The sequence below is a fragment of the Phalacrocorax carbo genome, chromosome 1 (genome assembly GCF_963921805.1).
Source record: "Phalacrocorax carbo chromosome 1, bPhaCar2.1, whole genome shotgun sequence".
NCBI lineage: Eukaryota > Metazoa > Chordata > Aves > Suliformes > Phalacrocoracidae > Phalacrocorax > Phalacrocorax carbo.
This window is the reverse complement of record NC_087513.1, coordinates 53,027,654-53,042,177: the sequence shown is the minus strand read 5'-3', so window position 1 is coordinate 53,042,177 and position 14,524 is coordinate 53,027,654. Positions and strand designations below refer to the sequence as shown.

The following is a 14,524-nucleotide window of genomic DNA, read 5'->3' as shown; positions in this document are numbered from 1 at the left end:
TCCCGTGCGGCCACAAGCTGTGTCAGGTCAAGATCAGCCTCCGCACCCGTGTGCCCACTCCCCGCCCTGCGTGAGTGCCTGCCTCTGTCCTGGCAACCGAGCAGGCCAGGCAGGGCAGCCCCTGCGAGCGCAGCCCTCTGAGACTTCTGGCTGGCTATTTGCCTGCACTGGTGCTCTTTCCCCTCCTGCGTGCAGTGCTGCAGACTGACGCACGGTAACTGAGCTTCTGATGCCACCTTTGCAGTGTAAATAGAAGTAACAAGTCCGGGCTGGGGCATTTGGTGTTATCTAGAATGCAGGGACAGGACACAGATGGGATTACCCAGGCCACAGCTGCAAGCTTTGTTCACCTCGGACAGCTTCTGATGTCACCTTTTCAAAAAGGTGAGGGATGTGGCAGGAAGCTTTTTTGCTCAGCCATTGTTTAAAACAAAAAAAACCCACAAGCTACTAACCCCAAACCCCTTTGAAAAAAGCAATTGTTCAAATAACTCTCTTCTCAAAGTCTAAGTATACTTTCAATAGCAGGGGTCACATTTCAGGTATATTCTTCTCATGGCTATTCACTAAAATAGCCAAAAATAAACCTCATGTATTCCTTTTCAGGATAGCAAATCTCAAAGAGACCTTTTGAGATGTATTCATGTCGATTCAATTGCATGCACGAGTTAGAATATTCCTTTTGAAAAATAAAAGTAAAATCTTGATTTCACCATGTATTAGCGTCACACCAGTAGAAGCATTCAGTATTTTTATTGCCTTGTGCATCAAGGTTTTACGCAATAAGAATAAAATGAAGCTATCAGTAAAAGATTAAACACAATGAAATGACAATGAATATATTATTTCATAGTATTAGGCTTGTGAAACTTTATTTTTAAACTCTGAAAATTATTTTTTCCCAACCCACTTGAATACAGGAAAGCTAAAACACAATCCTAACTGACAGAGAACAGGTTGTAGTTCAAAGAGTTCCATTCTGAGTAAAACAATGGAATAGCAATGTATCCAGCTATGCTACCTATATATCAAATTTCTCTTCACAGATATTGTGGCCATGTTCTTCATAATCTTCTCTAGTTACTACCATGTCTTCAAAATCATCATTTTCAGAAATGAGCTTCCCGCCTTCCCAAGAGTAAGTAATAGGGCTGAAAAATGAACAAAGTTATTGTTACTCAACGTAAGTTCATTTAAGTAGAAGTATGCAGTGGTAATTTCCAAAACTTTTATTTAGCCACACCTATTTAAAAATACATTTTTGATTGCTAAATCAAGCCATCCAGCTGCAGGCAAGTTATGAGACAAAGTCTGAAATTTTCACAGGGCTACCTGACTTCGCTTTTTATAAAAAGCAAGTGCCTCTTCGGAGGCAGATGTGAGGAGGGCAGGAAATGGAGATGTCTCTGTATGTACTTTGCACAGATAATGATCCTTTAATAATGTTTTAGAATACTTTCTGATAATACTTTTAAAAAATTGAAGAGAATCTTGTACTTTCAAGATATACTTGTTTTATCTGGAGTGTATGCTCTCTCCCTGCAAAGATGTTACCCTTTCCAAATCCCTGAAGCGGCTACATTAATAATGACATGGCAGCATTCAGATGCTGAAAATTCTTCGAAGTAAAAGACTAAACTCTAATCTTGCGTACACTTGTATCCACTTAATGACAATAGTCTTATTTATCTGTTTACAATAAAAAGGCCGATCCTGAAAACACTTACGTACATGCTTAACTTCACTAGCCAAAGTAGAGGGCAGGCAGGTGATCACTAATTTATTTGGTTTGTCTGAAAAGACACTGACTTAAAGCATTCTTCTTGTACGATTTTGGTTTGCTTAATACTAACTCCTTTATTCAAGATTCTCTTTTTAATCAGAAAACGAAATCCCACTTTACAGTTTGTTCTGGTGGAAGGACAAAGCTTGTTCTGTACCGCTTAGAACTTACTTTTCAGGAAGAACAACAGAAACGTCATAATCAGTTGGAGTGAGACATCGAACTTCAGAATAAACCCGATCTCTGAAGCCTGGAAAAAGTGTGTTTCCCCCAGTCAGAACTATGTTCTTGAAGAAATGAGGCTGCATTTCTGTAAAATAAATAAGTAAATCTACAGTTAGAGACTGAATAAATATTTAAAGGGTTTTTCACCCTATTTTGTTATTTACTGGAACGGAAGTAGGAAATATGCATAGAAGAATTTTATGATCATCTAATTATCATATCAGTTAAATAGTTTTATTGAGAAATGTTAGAAAGTGATCAATCACCATCTGTTCTTTGTGATTTCTAGAATTTGGCTTTGATACCTACTGTTTCCTTTTACTGTCTATTAAATTTCATGTCTGCCAACACAATTCCCCTTTCAAAAGGGATTTTCAATGTTACCATTTTTTTAAGAGTACAAAGTAATAGCCTCAATGCCACCACACTTATGTGGTATCATAAAACCTCTGAAAGTCTTCTTTGTAGTAATAACGTTAATTACATGTACATTATCTATAAAACCAAAGCTTTAGTATTACTTCTGACAAACACAGCAGTCAGAATGGTTTTATGCTTTCATGCTTAAAATACTGAGTTTGGTCAGTTTCATTTTTCTCATCGGTTTGATTTTAATCTTCCTCCAGTGAAGAGATAGTAAAACACAGCTAAAATTCGTTTCAAGTATATTCCATGGTCGGCATCAAAGACAGAGAGGTCACATGAGAAAAGGGTGTTAAGAAGCATGAAGTCTACAGAGATTAACTGAAACAAGAGTAGAAATCGATCAATGAATCATCTAAAAACTATATTTGCCTGACAGAGAATCTTGTAGACAATCAGCTCTGGAGTGTATGACACACACCAGAAGACAGGACAGTTCACAACAACTCAGTAACTGGCATACCGAGAGTATTAGCTTCTTAAAGACACCCTGGATGTTTAAAAAACAACAAAAAAAACCAAGAAAAAAAACCAACAAAACCAACAACAAAAACCCCCAAACCAACACAAACCCCTCCACACACACTTTTCAAAATATTTTTAGGTTATACCTTCAGGTAAATTCTGAATAGAATAAACAATGGCTTCAGGAATTCCCATCTCTTGAATACCAATATCAGAAGGATGAAAGAGTATTTCTGGAACTGCAAATCTTTCATTTGTTAGACGAAGTATTTGTTCGCCGGTCTTGTATTTTCCACTTACCACCATCTCTTCCCTTGGCTAAATTAAAGACATGAATAGTAGTCACTGCTTAAGAAAATAAATTACATCCTAAAGTATTCAGCTAATCTTTTTCAAGTACTGCAGAGGCAGGCAGTATATTCTATGTTAAGTCATATTATCAAAAAATCTTTCAAAAATAACACATACTCTGGTATTAAATCTGAAGTGACTTTGCTTTTATCAACTGCAGTTTTGCTAAAGGGAAATAAAATAGGTATGCACGAAGGTGGCCTTACAATGGTAGGACTGCTTTCAAAACTATGGCCAGCTCGGTAAATTACATGAAATTGTTAAATTGTCTTCATTGGTATGAAGACTTTTCAGGCTCTTCTATAACATGACCTTGAACCTTGTACCTATTAGGGTATTTAAATGAAATTCAGAGAGACTTACAAAAAAGTATCAAAGCAGAGAAACCATTTTGCAGCTTAACTTTAAAAAAACGCCAACAATAATGATATGGATAGGTTGTATGGCAGAGCACAAACATAGAAAGTTACAAGTATTAAATCATAGAACAAAAAAATGCTATGCTGGAAAAATAGTATTTCATTTTTATCTCAAGTTCCTAAGGAAAACTTTACCAATTAAAGCATAGCACTGAAAGAAGCTGCAATACAGCATTAGAAAAAATAAAGTCTTTTTAACCTTTCTACTAGACTTGTGCAGGGGAGCGGTCAAAAAAACCCTTCAAAAATGACACTAGCATTACCTTACAAAATCCTTTTTTGATTGTGCTGAAGTCTGGCAAAACATAATCTACCATCACAGTATTTTCCTCTCCTTTCAATCTGAAAGAGAAGAATGTAAAATGCAACAGAATAAATAACAAGCTCTAAATCCCAACTATTTTATACTGACAAGACTTCCTTTGACCCAACTGGAAAATCTTCCAATTAGAGAATAGTTTTATTTGTTTCTACAAATACATTATTCAAAAGTACCAACTTTTACATTTACTACCATTGTATACTTACTTGGCAATGTCCATGTCCTTGTAAAAGTCTTGAGAAACATAACACACATCTTCTTTCACTTGATTAATTACATGCGTTTCATCCATAACATGTAGCTGCCTGTGACAAACAAAAAACAAAACCACAGAAGTTGGATAAGAATTACATTTTAGTGTTACCTGTCCAGTTTTCCACTGGAGATGAACAACCATAGTTTTCAAATCACAGGACGTTGCTGTTCCAATATCTAAAACTTGTATTCAATTTATAAAAGCATCCCTGGCCTACTGGAGTTTGGTATTTTCCTATTTCACAGTTCAATAAATACAAACATCTACCTCCATTTGCCCAATGTCTTCGTAACAACTATAGCCATAATCCTGCAATTCCCTTTACCGGCAAAAACCTTTACCAAGATAAAGTTCCAAGCTAAAGGATCCTGATGAAAAGTTGATCCTATTGAATTTTGTTTGTGGTATTGATAGAATTAGTTAGCAAGCTGACTGATGATCTACTGAGGCAACTCAGAAAATGTGTAAAGACTCGTGTAATTGTGAACACACAGGTAACGTCAGGAACTTCAAAAGCGCTGGCACTTTAAAAACTAACAGTCTAATTCTTCAAAGAGCTTCAGCTAATCTTAATTCATCTGGATCTTAAACTAAAGATGGCAGCTAGCAGATTATAAAAGACAAAAATTCCCTTCTCCTTTAAACAGCATTTAATCTAAAATTCACAGAACCAGTAAGAATATCCCCACAAACTTCTAGCTCATTCCATACCAGGTCTCAAGATGATGATCAGCTTTACCTGTAAGAGATTATCTCCTTCAGATGGTTGGTTAAGAGTTTTCCTCCAACATTAATCCTACAGAAAAGGAGTAACACAAGGAATCATGTCATTATTAACTTCAGGCACAGCAAGCAATTCTTCTAGAAAATATATACTGCAGTTTACCTGATGATTGCCTCTTTCTTCTTTTTACTTCTACAATAAGGTACAATGTGTGTAAAAGAGTATCCACTATCCACAATGATACAACATAGCTCTGATGGATTATCCCGGAAATACCTGTGCGCACTAAGAGCTCCAGCTGAAATACAGAACATTTCATTCCATTTTTTATTAATATACACTTTTAGAATTTACATTGATACAAAAGTGTACTTGCTTCTTATTTTAAATGCCTCTGACAGACTTCCAAGACATCAACACATAATACTACAGCCAACACATGAACTAATTTTGACAGTGGATAAAATTAAGTATCATAGATGCCCCCATTTATTCTTTTTCAGTAATTCTAGTCCATGTTCAATTTCCCCTCCTGAAGTCCAAGTAGACTGATCACACCACAATTTATCAAACCTATCTGAGTATCCTATGTCCAGCTATCCTTCAGAAGGCTTGTGATGTTATCTACACATTCCCTGTAAGATACAATACACTTCATGACTGTAAAGCTGCATTTTATTTGCTCATAAAAAACAAAGGCAAACAAAAAAACACCCCCACCCCAAAAATGGAAAGCTTTGAAGACTTTATGCAAATTTTTGGTAGACTTTCTCAAATGCTATCCTGTTTCAAAATCCATCTGTTATCTCTGTCATCCTGACTCTCCTCAAATTTCCTTTAATTATACACCATGATGCTCTTAAGAAAGTAGTATAAGAGTACAGCTGGACTTTCTAAAAAAAAAGGAAGTTTCTTTGCTATCTTTATACATAGATGTGTGTGTAAATGCGTGCACGCATGCTGATTTATTGATTTATTTATTTATGTACAAGATTACCTTCAAAATATATAAATGCAAAGTAGAAGGAGACGGACTCACCATTTACTCTAAGAACCGCTTGAAATTGATATTCTTCAAAGAGAATTTCATTCATGGATTCTTGTATTGAACTGAAGTTAAAATAAGGTTCGGTAATAATAATATTGGTATCTACAAAATCCACCTTTGAAAAATACATTAAGATTGTCATTACACAAAACTTAGAAATTAATACTCCATTACTACATCTTGCAGCAGTTAAATACCATGTACATTTGAAGACATGATTACCACTTGCTGTACCTGTTTGTAGAAGCTAGGCTTAGAAAGTTTTATTTTTTTTTAAAGACTTCATGAGCAGTGATACAACTTCATCAAATTAATGAGTAAAAACATAATAGAAGGGAACCCCTTCACACATATTATGCTCCTGTTACCATCGTTACAAATCGTAATACAACATTTTAAAGAGATACCCATAAAGGAATGCTACAATACTAATGTAAGATACTTTACACTAATCCTATCAACTACAGAAAAGACAAGTCTCTTCAACAGCTCGGCACTTGCCCCACAAAATTACTCATCTAATAATCAGAGACGAAGTCCTGCACAAAGCAGAATCAATAATGGAACTCCCAGTGGCCTCTAATGCAGCCAGCAAAGGGTCCTGGACTTTCCACATTTACTGATAGCAAACTCCTTTAGAAAGGACTTCAGAGGGTTACTTCGATGATAACTGGATATGGCCCTAAACGTATTACCAGCTGTATCTCTCTTCAGTGTAGTCTTCACTCATGAAAAAGAATTAAAAACAAAGTCTCCTCAAAACCATGACGAATTGAATCTAGTTCCAAAAATAAAATGACAGCTAAATATCAAAAGCCAGCACTGTATATTTTTACGTATGGAGACTAAGATATTTTGAGGCGTTACTTTCATTCTTAGCACCATTCTGCCTCCTAGGTGTTACAAAAACCAAAAACTTTTGGAGTATATAACATTTTGTTAAAGAAAAATTAAAAGGAAAGCCTTACTACACTTCTTGTGCTAAATCCATTTTGTGTGATAAATAAGAAAAATTAAGTATCAGATATTTATATTTTATACATTCAACTTACTCATAGGTAGAAAATCGTTAGCCAAAGATGGTTACTTAATGCGTATGTCTTTTGGCCTACTGACCTAGCTCATCACTGTCTGTCACATCAACAGCTTCTTCATCTCAAAACCATATTGTATCTGCCTATAATTATTATTTTCTACTAACTGTAACTCTTAATTATACTGATGCAAATTTCTTAACATATGTGAACTGAACTCAGTATGAATACACACAAGACTAAAAAATGTTTTTTAAATCCCTACAACAAAGCTCAATGAAAAAATTTTCTTCAGTTTGCAAAAGAATAAATCCCTCTGATTTCTAACTGAAGGCACTTTCAAAGAGAACAATAAGCTCACCAGTTCTATTTAATATTTGATGTACTTCTGCTAATTCCATTAGTCAGTATTTAACCTACACAAAATCTGTAATTAAAAAATGGCTCTTACTTGATACATTTCTTTTCCAAAAAGATAATCCCAAACCTGTCTCTGGACATCCCAGTTAACCAAGTAACCCTGTAGGAATTTTAAAAAAAAAAAGATTACACTATTTAGAAAATAAAATAATACTTAAAAAATAATTACTAGAAATCAAGTGATTGATAGACTGGTAATACAAAGAAATTTGAGAGTAAAAATGTCTAAATTCACATTTCTATGCAAGGAGTAAATGTTACATAGGATAAAGAATGTTACCAGTATTACCCATCAATATGTTAATTAATACACTACAAAAACAATTTAAACTGTGTTTCTTATATACATTATTCTCTTTGACAGAAGCCTGTTAGCCTGACCTTGGTGCCAGGGACGTTTATGGAGCAGACCACCCTAAGTGCCATCACGCACCATGTACAGGATAACCAGGCGATCAGGCCCAGTCAGCATGGGTGTATGAAAGGCAGGTCCTGATTGACTAACCTGACCTCCTCCTATGAGGAGGTGACCCGCTTAGCAAATGAGGGAAAGGCTGTGGATGTTGTCTACCTAGACTTTAGTAAAGCCTTTGACACCGTTTCCCACAGTATTCTCCTGGAGAAACTGGCTGTTCATGGTTTGAACAGGTGTACTCTTTGCTGGATAAAAAGCTGCCTGGATGGCTAAGCACAGAGCATTGTGGTGAGTCGAGTTAAAACCATGTGGTGATGGTCACAAGTGGTGTTCCCCAGGGCTTAGTGGTGGGGCCAGTTCTGTTTAACATCTTTATCAATGATCTGGACAAGAGGATCGAGTGCACCCTTAGTAAGTTTGCAGACGACACCAAGTTGGGAGGGTACGTTGATCTGCTTGAGGGTAGAAAGGCTCTTCAGAGGGATCTGGACAGGCTGGATCAATGGGCTGAGGCCAACTCTATGGGGTTCAACAAGGCTCAGTGCTGGGCCCTGCACCTGTGTCACAACAACCCCATGCAATGCTACAGGCTTGTGGAAGAGTGGCTGGAAAGCTGCCTGGCAAAAAAGGACCTGCGGGTGTTGGTCGACAGGCAGCTGAATATGAGCGGGCAGCGCGCCCAGGCGGCCAAGAAGGCCAAGAGCATCCGGGCTTGTATTGGAAATAGTGTGGCCAGCAGGAGTAGGGATGCAATCATGCCCCTGTGCTTGGCACTGGTGAGGCCGCACCTCAAATAATGTGTTCAGTTTTGGGCCCCTCACTGCAAGGGCATTGAGTTGCAGGAGTGTGTCCAGAGAAGGGCAACGAAGCTGGTGAAGGGTCTAGAGCACAAGTCTTATGAGGAGGCAGTGACTGAGGGAGCTGGGATTGTCTAGTCTGGAGATGAGGAGGTTGAGGGGAGACCTTATCGCTCTCTAGAACGACCTGAAAGGAGGTCGTAGCGAGGTGGGGGTTGGTTTGTTCTCCCCAGTAACAAGTGATGGGATGAGTGGAAATGGCCTCAAGTTGCGCCAGGGGAGGTTTAGATTGGGTAACAGGAAAAGTTTCTTGACCAGAAGAGTTATCAAGCCCTAGAACAGGCCACCCAGGGAAGCGTTTGAGTCAGCGCCCCCAGAGGTATTTAAGAGACATTTGGATGTGGTGCTTAGGGATGTGGTTTAGGGACAGTGGACTTGGCAGTGCTAGGTTTACGGTTGGACACAATGATCTGAAGGGTCTTTTCCAACCTAAATGATTCTATGAAATTGCTAAACTTCACACTGATGAATTTGATTCTTGTACGATACTACATATAACCCTACAACTGGGGCATATTGTATGAGAACTATTCCTTAAAACAATTTACATTTGGCTATAATGTTAAACTCAGGATATCTTACTTACTTTCTGAAAAGGAAGAATATAAAAAAGACCAGAGGGATCTTTAATTTCATCCAGTTGATTTGCTGTAAAGGTTTTCAAGCGTGCAGTCTTTGATCTGAACTGACAGTTGGGAATAACGCTGGAAAAGATTGGGAAGTTTCCTTTTCATCAGGGTTCGAGACACATTCATTCCCTTTACGCTACTTCTGTCAATAGCATACTTTCAATAATGGTTTTGGTGCTGCGTTTTGGCTTTAATCTCTTTACTGGAGCCCTTTATTAGGGAAATCTCCAATTCCTGACAGCTCCGGTGCCGAAGAGGCACCTGTCGGCAACACAAACCAACCCCCCTCCCCGGGCACTGCGCTGAGCCGCCGCCACCCCGCGCCGCCCACACAAGGAAACGGGCACCGGGAGCTCCCCCGCCCCCAGCGACCGACACACAGACACAGACTGACACACATACAGGCCGGCGCGCGCCGCAGGGGCGGGGCCCGGCACCCGCCGCAGGGGCGGGGCCAGGCCGTGCCTCTCCGCCGCAAGCGCAGGCGCGGCGGCGGCCCGCCCGCCGGTGAGGGGCCGAGGGAGCGGAGGGGCGGGTGACCCTGCGCCCAGGCGCCGGCAGGGAGCGGCGGGAGGGCCGGTGAGCCCGGAGGGGGCCGGCGGAGCCGTGAGGGGACGCCCCACCCGCCGCGCCCTCTCCCGGACCCTCACCTGACGTTCGCGTGGCTGTAGCCGATCTTGGCGTTGTAGGCGCCGTTATCCAGCACCAGCGTCGCCATGTTCCCCACGGCGCCACGGCCGCCGCCGTCCCAGTATTGATCCGCCACCGCCGTGGATCTCTATGGTTACCATAGAGCAGAGGAGCAGCGCCCGCGCGTTGCCTGACGGGACGCAGGAGTGCCGGCAGGAACCGCCGCCGGGCGCGCGCCGCTTACGTGCCGTCGCTGACGCTGGCGGAGCTGCGGAGGCCATTGGTCGGGCGTGGACCGGAAGTTCTCGCGGGCGGGGGAGGCGGTGCGGAGCCGGGGCTGATAATGGGATAATGGGAGAGCCGTTCCTTCTGTGTGACTACTGTTACAGTCTCCCCCCCGCCGAGGGAGGGAGGGAGGGGGTGCTTCGCTCTGGGATAGTCGGCGGGTCACGTCGCGGGTGTCCCGGGAGGTTCAGCCGTGTAGGAGCCCCACGCCGCGGCGGGGAGCGGGAGCTAGAGAAGCGACGCGGGCCTTTCCTGTGTGAGAATGCTACGAAATGAAAAAGGAGCAGACTTCTTAAATGCCACCGTGATTATTTTACTGTCTGTGTAGTCTTGCTGTAATTAACGTGCTTTTTGTTCTAAATAGTATAAAAGCTAGCGCTGTTGGTATTTGTAGTCATTGAGCAGCTGTTGTGCTACTTAAGTCTCTGTGGAATACTGCACGCCTTTATAGAGTCGCAGAACTATAAACAGCCCGGGCTGGAAGGGACTTCAAAAGACCATCTGGCACAGCCATCCTTGGGAAAGGGAGCTGAGATGAGACCATCCAGCGCCCCGTCCAACCACACCTTGAACACCTCCAGCAACGAGGGCTCCACCACGTCCCTAGGGAGGTTGTTGCAGTGATTGGTTGTTTTCAATATTTAAAAAAAAATAATTCCTTATATTAAGATGAAACCTCTCCCAGTGCCACTTTTACCTATTGCCCTTTGTTTTCTTCTTGTGAAGAGAAAGCCTCCATCCTCTGTAGCCACCCTTTAAGCACTGCAGTACTGTGATGAGGTTCCCCCGTGAGCCTTCTCCAGGGACAAATGACCTAACTCCTTCAGTCTTCCCTCATAGGGCAGGTTCTCCAGCCCCTTGATCATCTTCATGGCCTTCATTTGGACCCTCCCCAGTCCGTCCACATCTTTTTGGAATTGTGGGGACCAGAACTGGACAAAGTACTCCAGGTGTGGCCTGACAAGCCCTGAGCAGGGTCAGATGATCACGGATCTGTCCCTCTGGGTGCAGCACAGGATCTGATTTGCGTGCCTTGCTGCAGCAGTGTGCTGCTGGCTCCTGTTCATCTTGTGGGACCCCCCCAGACCCTTTCAGTAAGGCTGCTCTCCCACCAGACAGATCTGAGCCTACCCTGGGCTCTTTGGGTACATTGTCTCAGGTTATTGGAGGATCTTGCACTTGTCTTTATGTTTAATTTTGTTTTATTTATATGTTTTACTTACCACTGCTAGTATGTTTGTTGTTATCCAATAAAAGAGAAAGTGAATTACAGTTTTGTCTCTGTATGTAATTGGCTTACCTGGAAATAGCAGAACTGAAAAATAACTGCCACTCCGTATGACGACTGTACCCTAACAAATATCAAATGCTTTTCCGTGAGCCAGGATGTTCAGCAGAATGCACGGCAATCTGATTTTAGACAAATCCTCTTTATGTGCTTGTCAGTATCTTAAGAACAACTTCCTTAATCCCCACTCTAGCAGGTTCTTTGGTTCTTGAGGAGAGGTCATAGGAATTATCAAAAGCCTGTTTTTGCAGTTCAGGAATTTCTGGATTCTTTTCAAGAACACTGTAAAGTGTTGGTTGTTCTCCATTTTTGCCCACCGACAAGTATAGTAATAGTAAATTTTGGTTTTGTAATTAAATCTCAAATACACAAAACAGAATTTTGACAGCTGTTTTAGGTATTCACAGTGTTGCAGAGAAACATAAAATATTACTCTTAAAATCACATAGTTTTTACTTTATCCTTTTATTTATAATATAAAGTTCTTAGAATAGTATAGAAACAAAATATCCTTATAGCTATTGCTAACTTTTGCCTTGTGAAAATAAAGGTCAAAGCCAGAATTTAATTACTTTTTCTCTTCTAGATGCTAGCTCCAGCTCTGTGAGTCCTCGTCTGTTATCATTTGATGACTTGTATTAAATTCAGAGTTAGTTTTGCCTTTTTTGTGTGTGTGTGCCAGGCTTTTAACAGTTCACTTAGATTGATGTGTAGAGGTTCATACACATAAATATTTACAATCTCTTAGACCTAAGGATGGTCTATGTACTGTTATTGCTAACTGAGGGCAACTCGGGTACATATTTACTGACTTTGTGTACATATTCACCTATATATTGCAATGACACTTCTGATCATACTTTCTGTTGTCATTGCTTGAGTACCTAACACAGGCAAAGGCAATAACATAGCAAGGACACCTAGGACTTTCAAATGTCCGCATGGCAGCAAACCTTGTACACTGGCCCTTGCAATAGCTTAGTATTGGTATTTTGTGATGCTCTTTAACTTTGAGTAATGCTCTTGCCTTGCACGTCCGTGTTTGCAGACAGACCTATATCTTTTACATTATCCATATGAAGCTATGCTGAATTTCTCATTCTGCAAGTACGAAACAAAGCACTCACTGAAACTAAATCAGAACTTCTTAGGTCACATTTTTATTTGTTCTTTTTCCACATTTCCTACTGCTTTATTTAATGGGAAAAACAATGAATATTTTTTGTTAATTCTGTGACTGTCACATTTCTGAAGTTGCTTGGTCTCTAGCTGTTTTTTTTTTTTCCCTCTCAACTCCATTCCAGTTTTTACAGTTAAGGAATCCACATGACCACATGAAAAGTCAAACTCCACCTGCGCGTTTTATACAAAGCACACAGCTGCTTATTTGCTCTGCTCTGCAGGAATGTGCAGCCTCAGAATGATTGAACGGTGCCAACCACAAGATCTGCAGGTTGTTCAGTGCAGCTGAAGAAAGCTATCCTTGAGGAAGAAGCTACTGCATTCTTTGACCCTGACACAGCAGGGGCGTTATCCTGGAATTAGCATGCATGAATTGAACTCCATGCACTTTTATTCAGGTGATGGTGAAGTGCAGGCTGGTGGATGAGGGGACTGCCTGATGGGAAACTCTTATATTGAATTGAAAGAGTTCACAAAGAGGCCCTAGAAATTACCTCTGGTAAATATAAGCCAAAATTCTTTGGTATCATTTTAGTACCCTGGATACACTCACAAGCAGGGTTCTTTCTTGGTGACATGAGTGCCAGCTACTCCATAAGGGAGGGAAACCAGGAGCTGAGGGCGATCCTGAGGCCAGCAGTGCAGGATCTTGCCAGCCCGGGCCTGTCCCAGCCAGAGAGCAAGGCAGGCAGGAGTTGGAGGGCAGCCCAGAGCCCTCAGAGTCATTGGGCAAGTGTGTGATGATGAAGCAGGCCCAAGGTGAAGCACGTAAGTCAATCCTCAGGTCAGGATCAGGTCTGGTGTAGTGAACAAGGGACAGACACAGCCCAGGGATCACCAGGCAAGTCCATGGTGACCGGGCAGGTCCAAAGTTAACATGGAAAGTTGGTGGGTCAGGGTCCAGATCAGCAGAACCCAGATCAGCGGGAGACCTGGGAATACATGTGATGATCTGTACTATAGCCATCCCTTTTCTTCTCCTGTGACACAGTTTCTGCTCACCTGGTCACTTTGGTAAATTATGAGCAAAGAACCTTGGTTGCTCGATGAAGAAATCCTACATAGCAATGTTTATAAGTGCAAAGTAGTCAGGAAGGCTAAGCCAATCCTTCCTCTTCGTGGTTATCATATTCAGGTGACAGCTGATGACCCTCTCACAAGGTTCTTCATAAATGGTTGCCTTCCTCTGTTCAGAGCAGGAGTCAGTCTTTGTGGGACTTTGTATCAAGCACCATTTTCACATAGCGGTGGTCTAATTATCATGAACATGCTAGCAGAAATTCATCTGCAGGCAAACATGCAACTGTGGTTTGGAGAATCAGTCCGAAGTTTTAATAAATATGGCATGGGGATATCCTGATATTAGTTTGCGTCAGGCTCTAAAAAGAAGTGTCAGATACTCTGCTCAAACCAAGGGATAAGCTGGGCTCCTTATCACGTGCCTTTCTAATTCCCTGGGGCTGGGGGGGTTGATATGTGCATTTTCCTCCATTCCTCCATTCAGTGTGCTCCAGGAGATGGGGGAGAACATGAGATCACGATTCAGATCAACCCTGCCGGACAGGAATATTTCTGGTTTCTAGTTCTGATGTAGTGAAGGGCCTCCGGACATTCCCTTCCCTGCCGGAGCTACATTTGCAGTACACTTGACAAGGAACACACAGCATGTGTCCTGCTTTCTGTGCCCCTTGTATTTTCTTTCTTGATGAGAAGCTGCTCCATCAGTATGATGAACATTGTTTCTCCAGGATACTGGTGGAAATCTTTC

The 14,524-nt window shown here is 41.3% G+C and overlaps 1 protein-coding gene across 1 annotated transcript; it reads right to left on the bottom strand.

Moving 5' to 3' along the window:
- Positions 1-734: 734 nt before the first annotated feature.
- On the bottom strand, positions 735-10,261 carry ACTR6 (actin related protein 6). The gene is made up of 11 exons (XM_064451695.1): positions 10,022-10,261; positions 9,329-9,446; positions 7,502-7,570; positions 6,008-6,131; positions 5,131-5,266; positions 4,984-5,040; positions 4,195-4,293; positions 3,930-4,008; positions 3,043-3,214; positions 1,955-2,093; positions 735-1,151 (listed from the first exon to the last, which is right to left on the bottom strand). Exons 1-11 carry the CDS (start codon positions 10,087-10,089, stop codon positions 1,022-1,024), a joined length of 1,191 nt encoding a protein of 396 aa, XP_064307765.1. The 5' UTR covers positions 10,090-10,261; the 3' UTR covers positions 735-1,021.
- Positions 10,262-14,524: the final 4,263 nt, after the last annotated feature.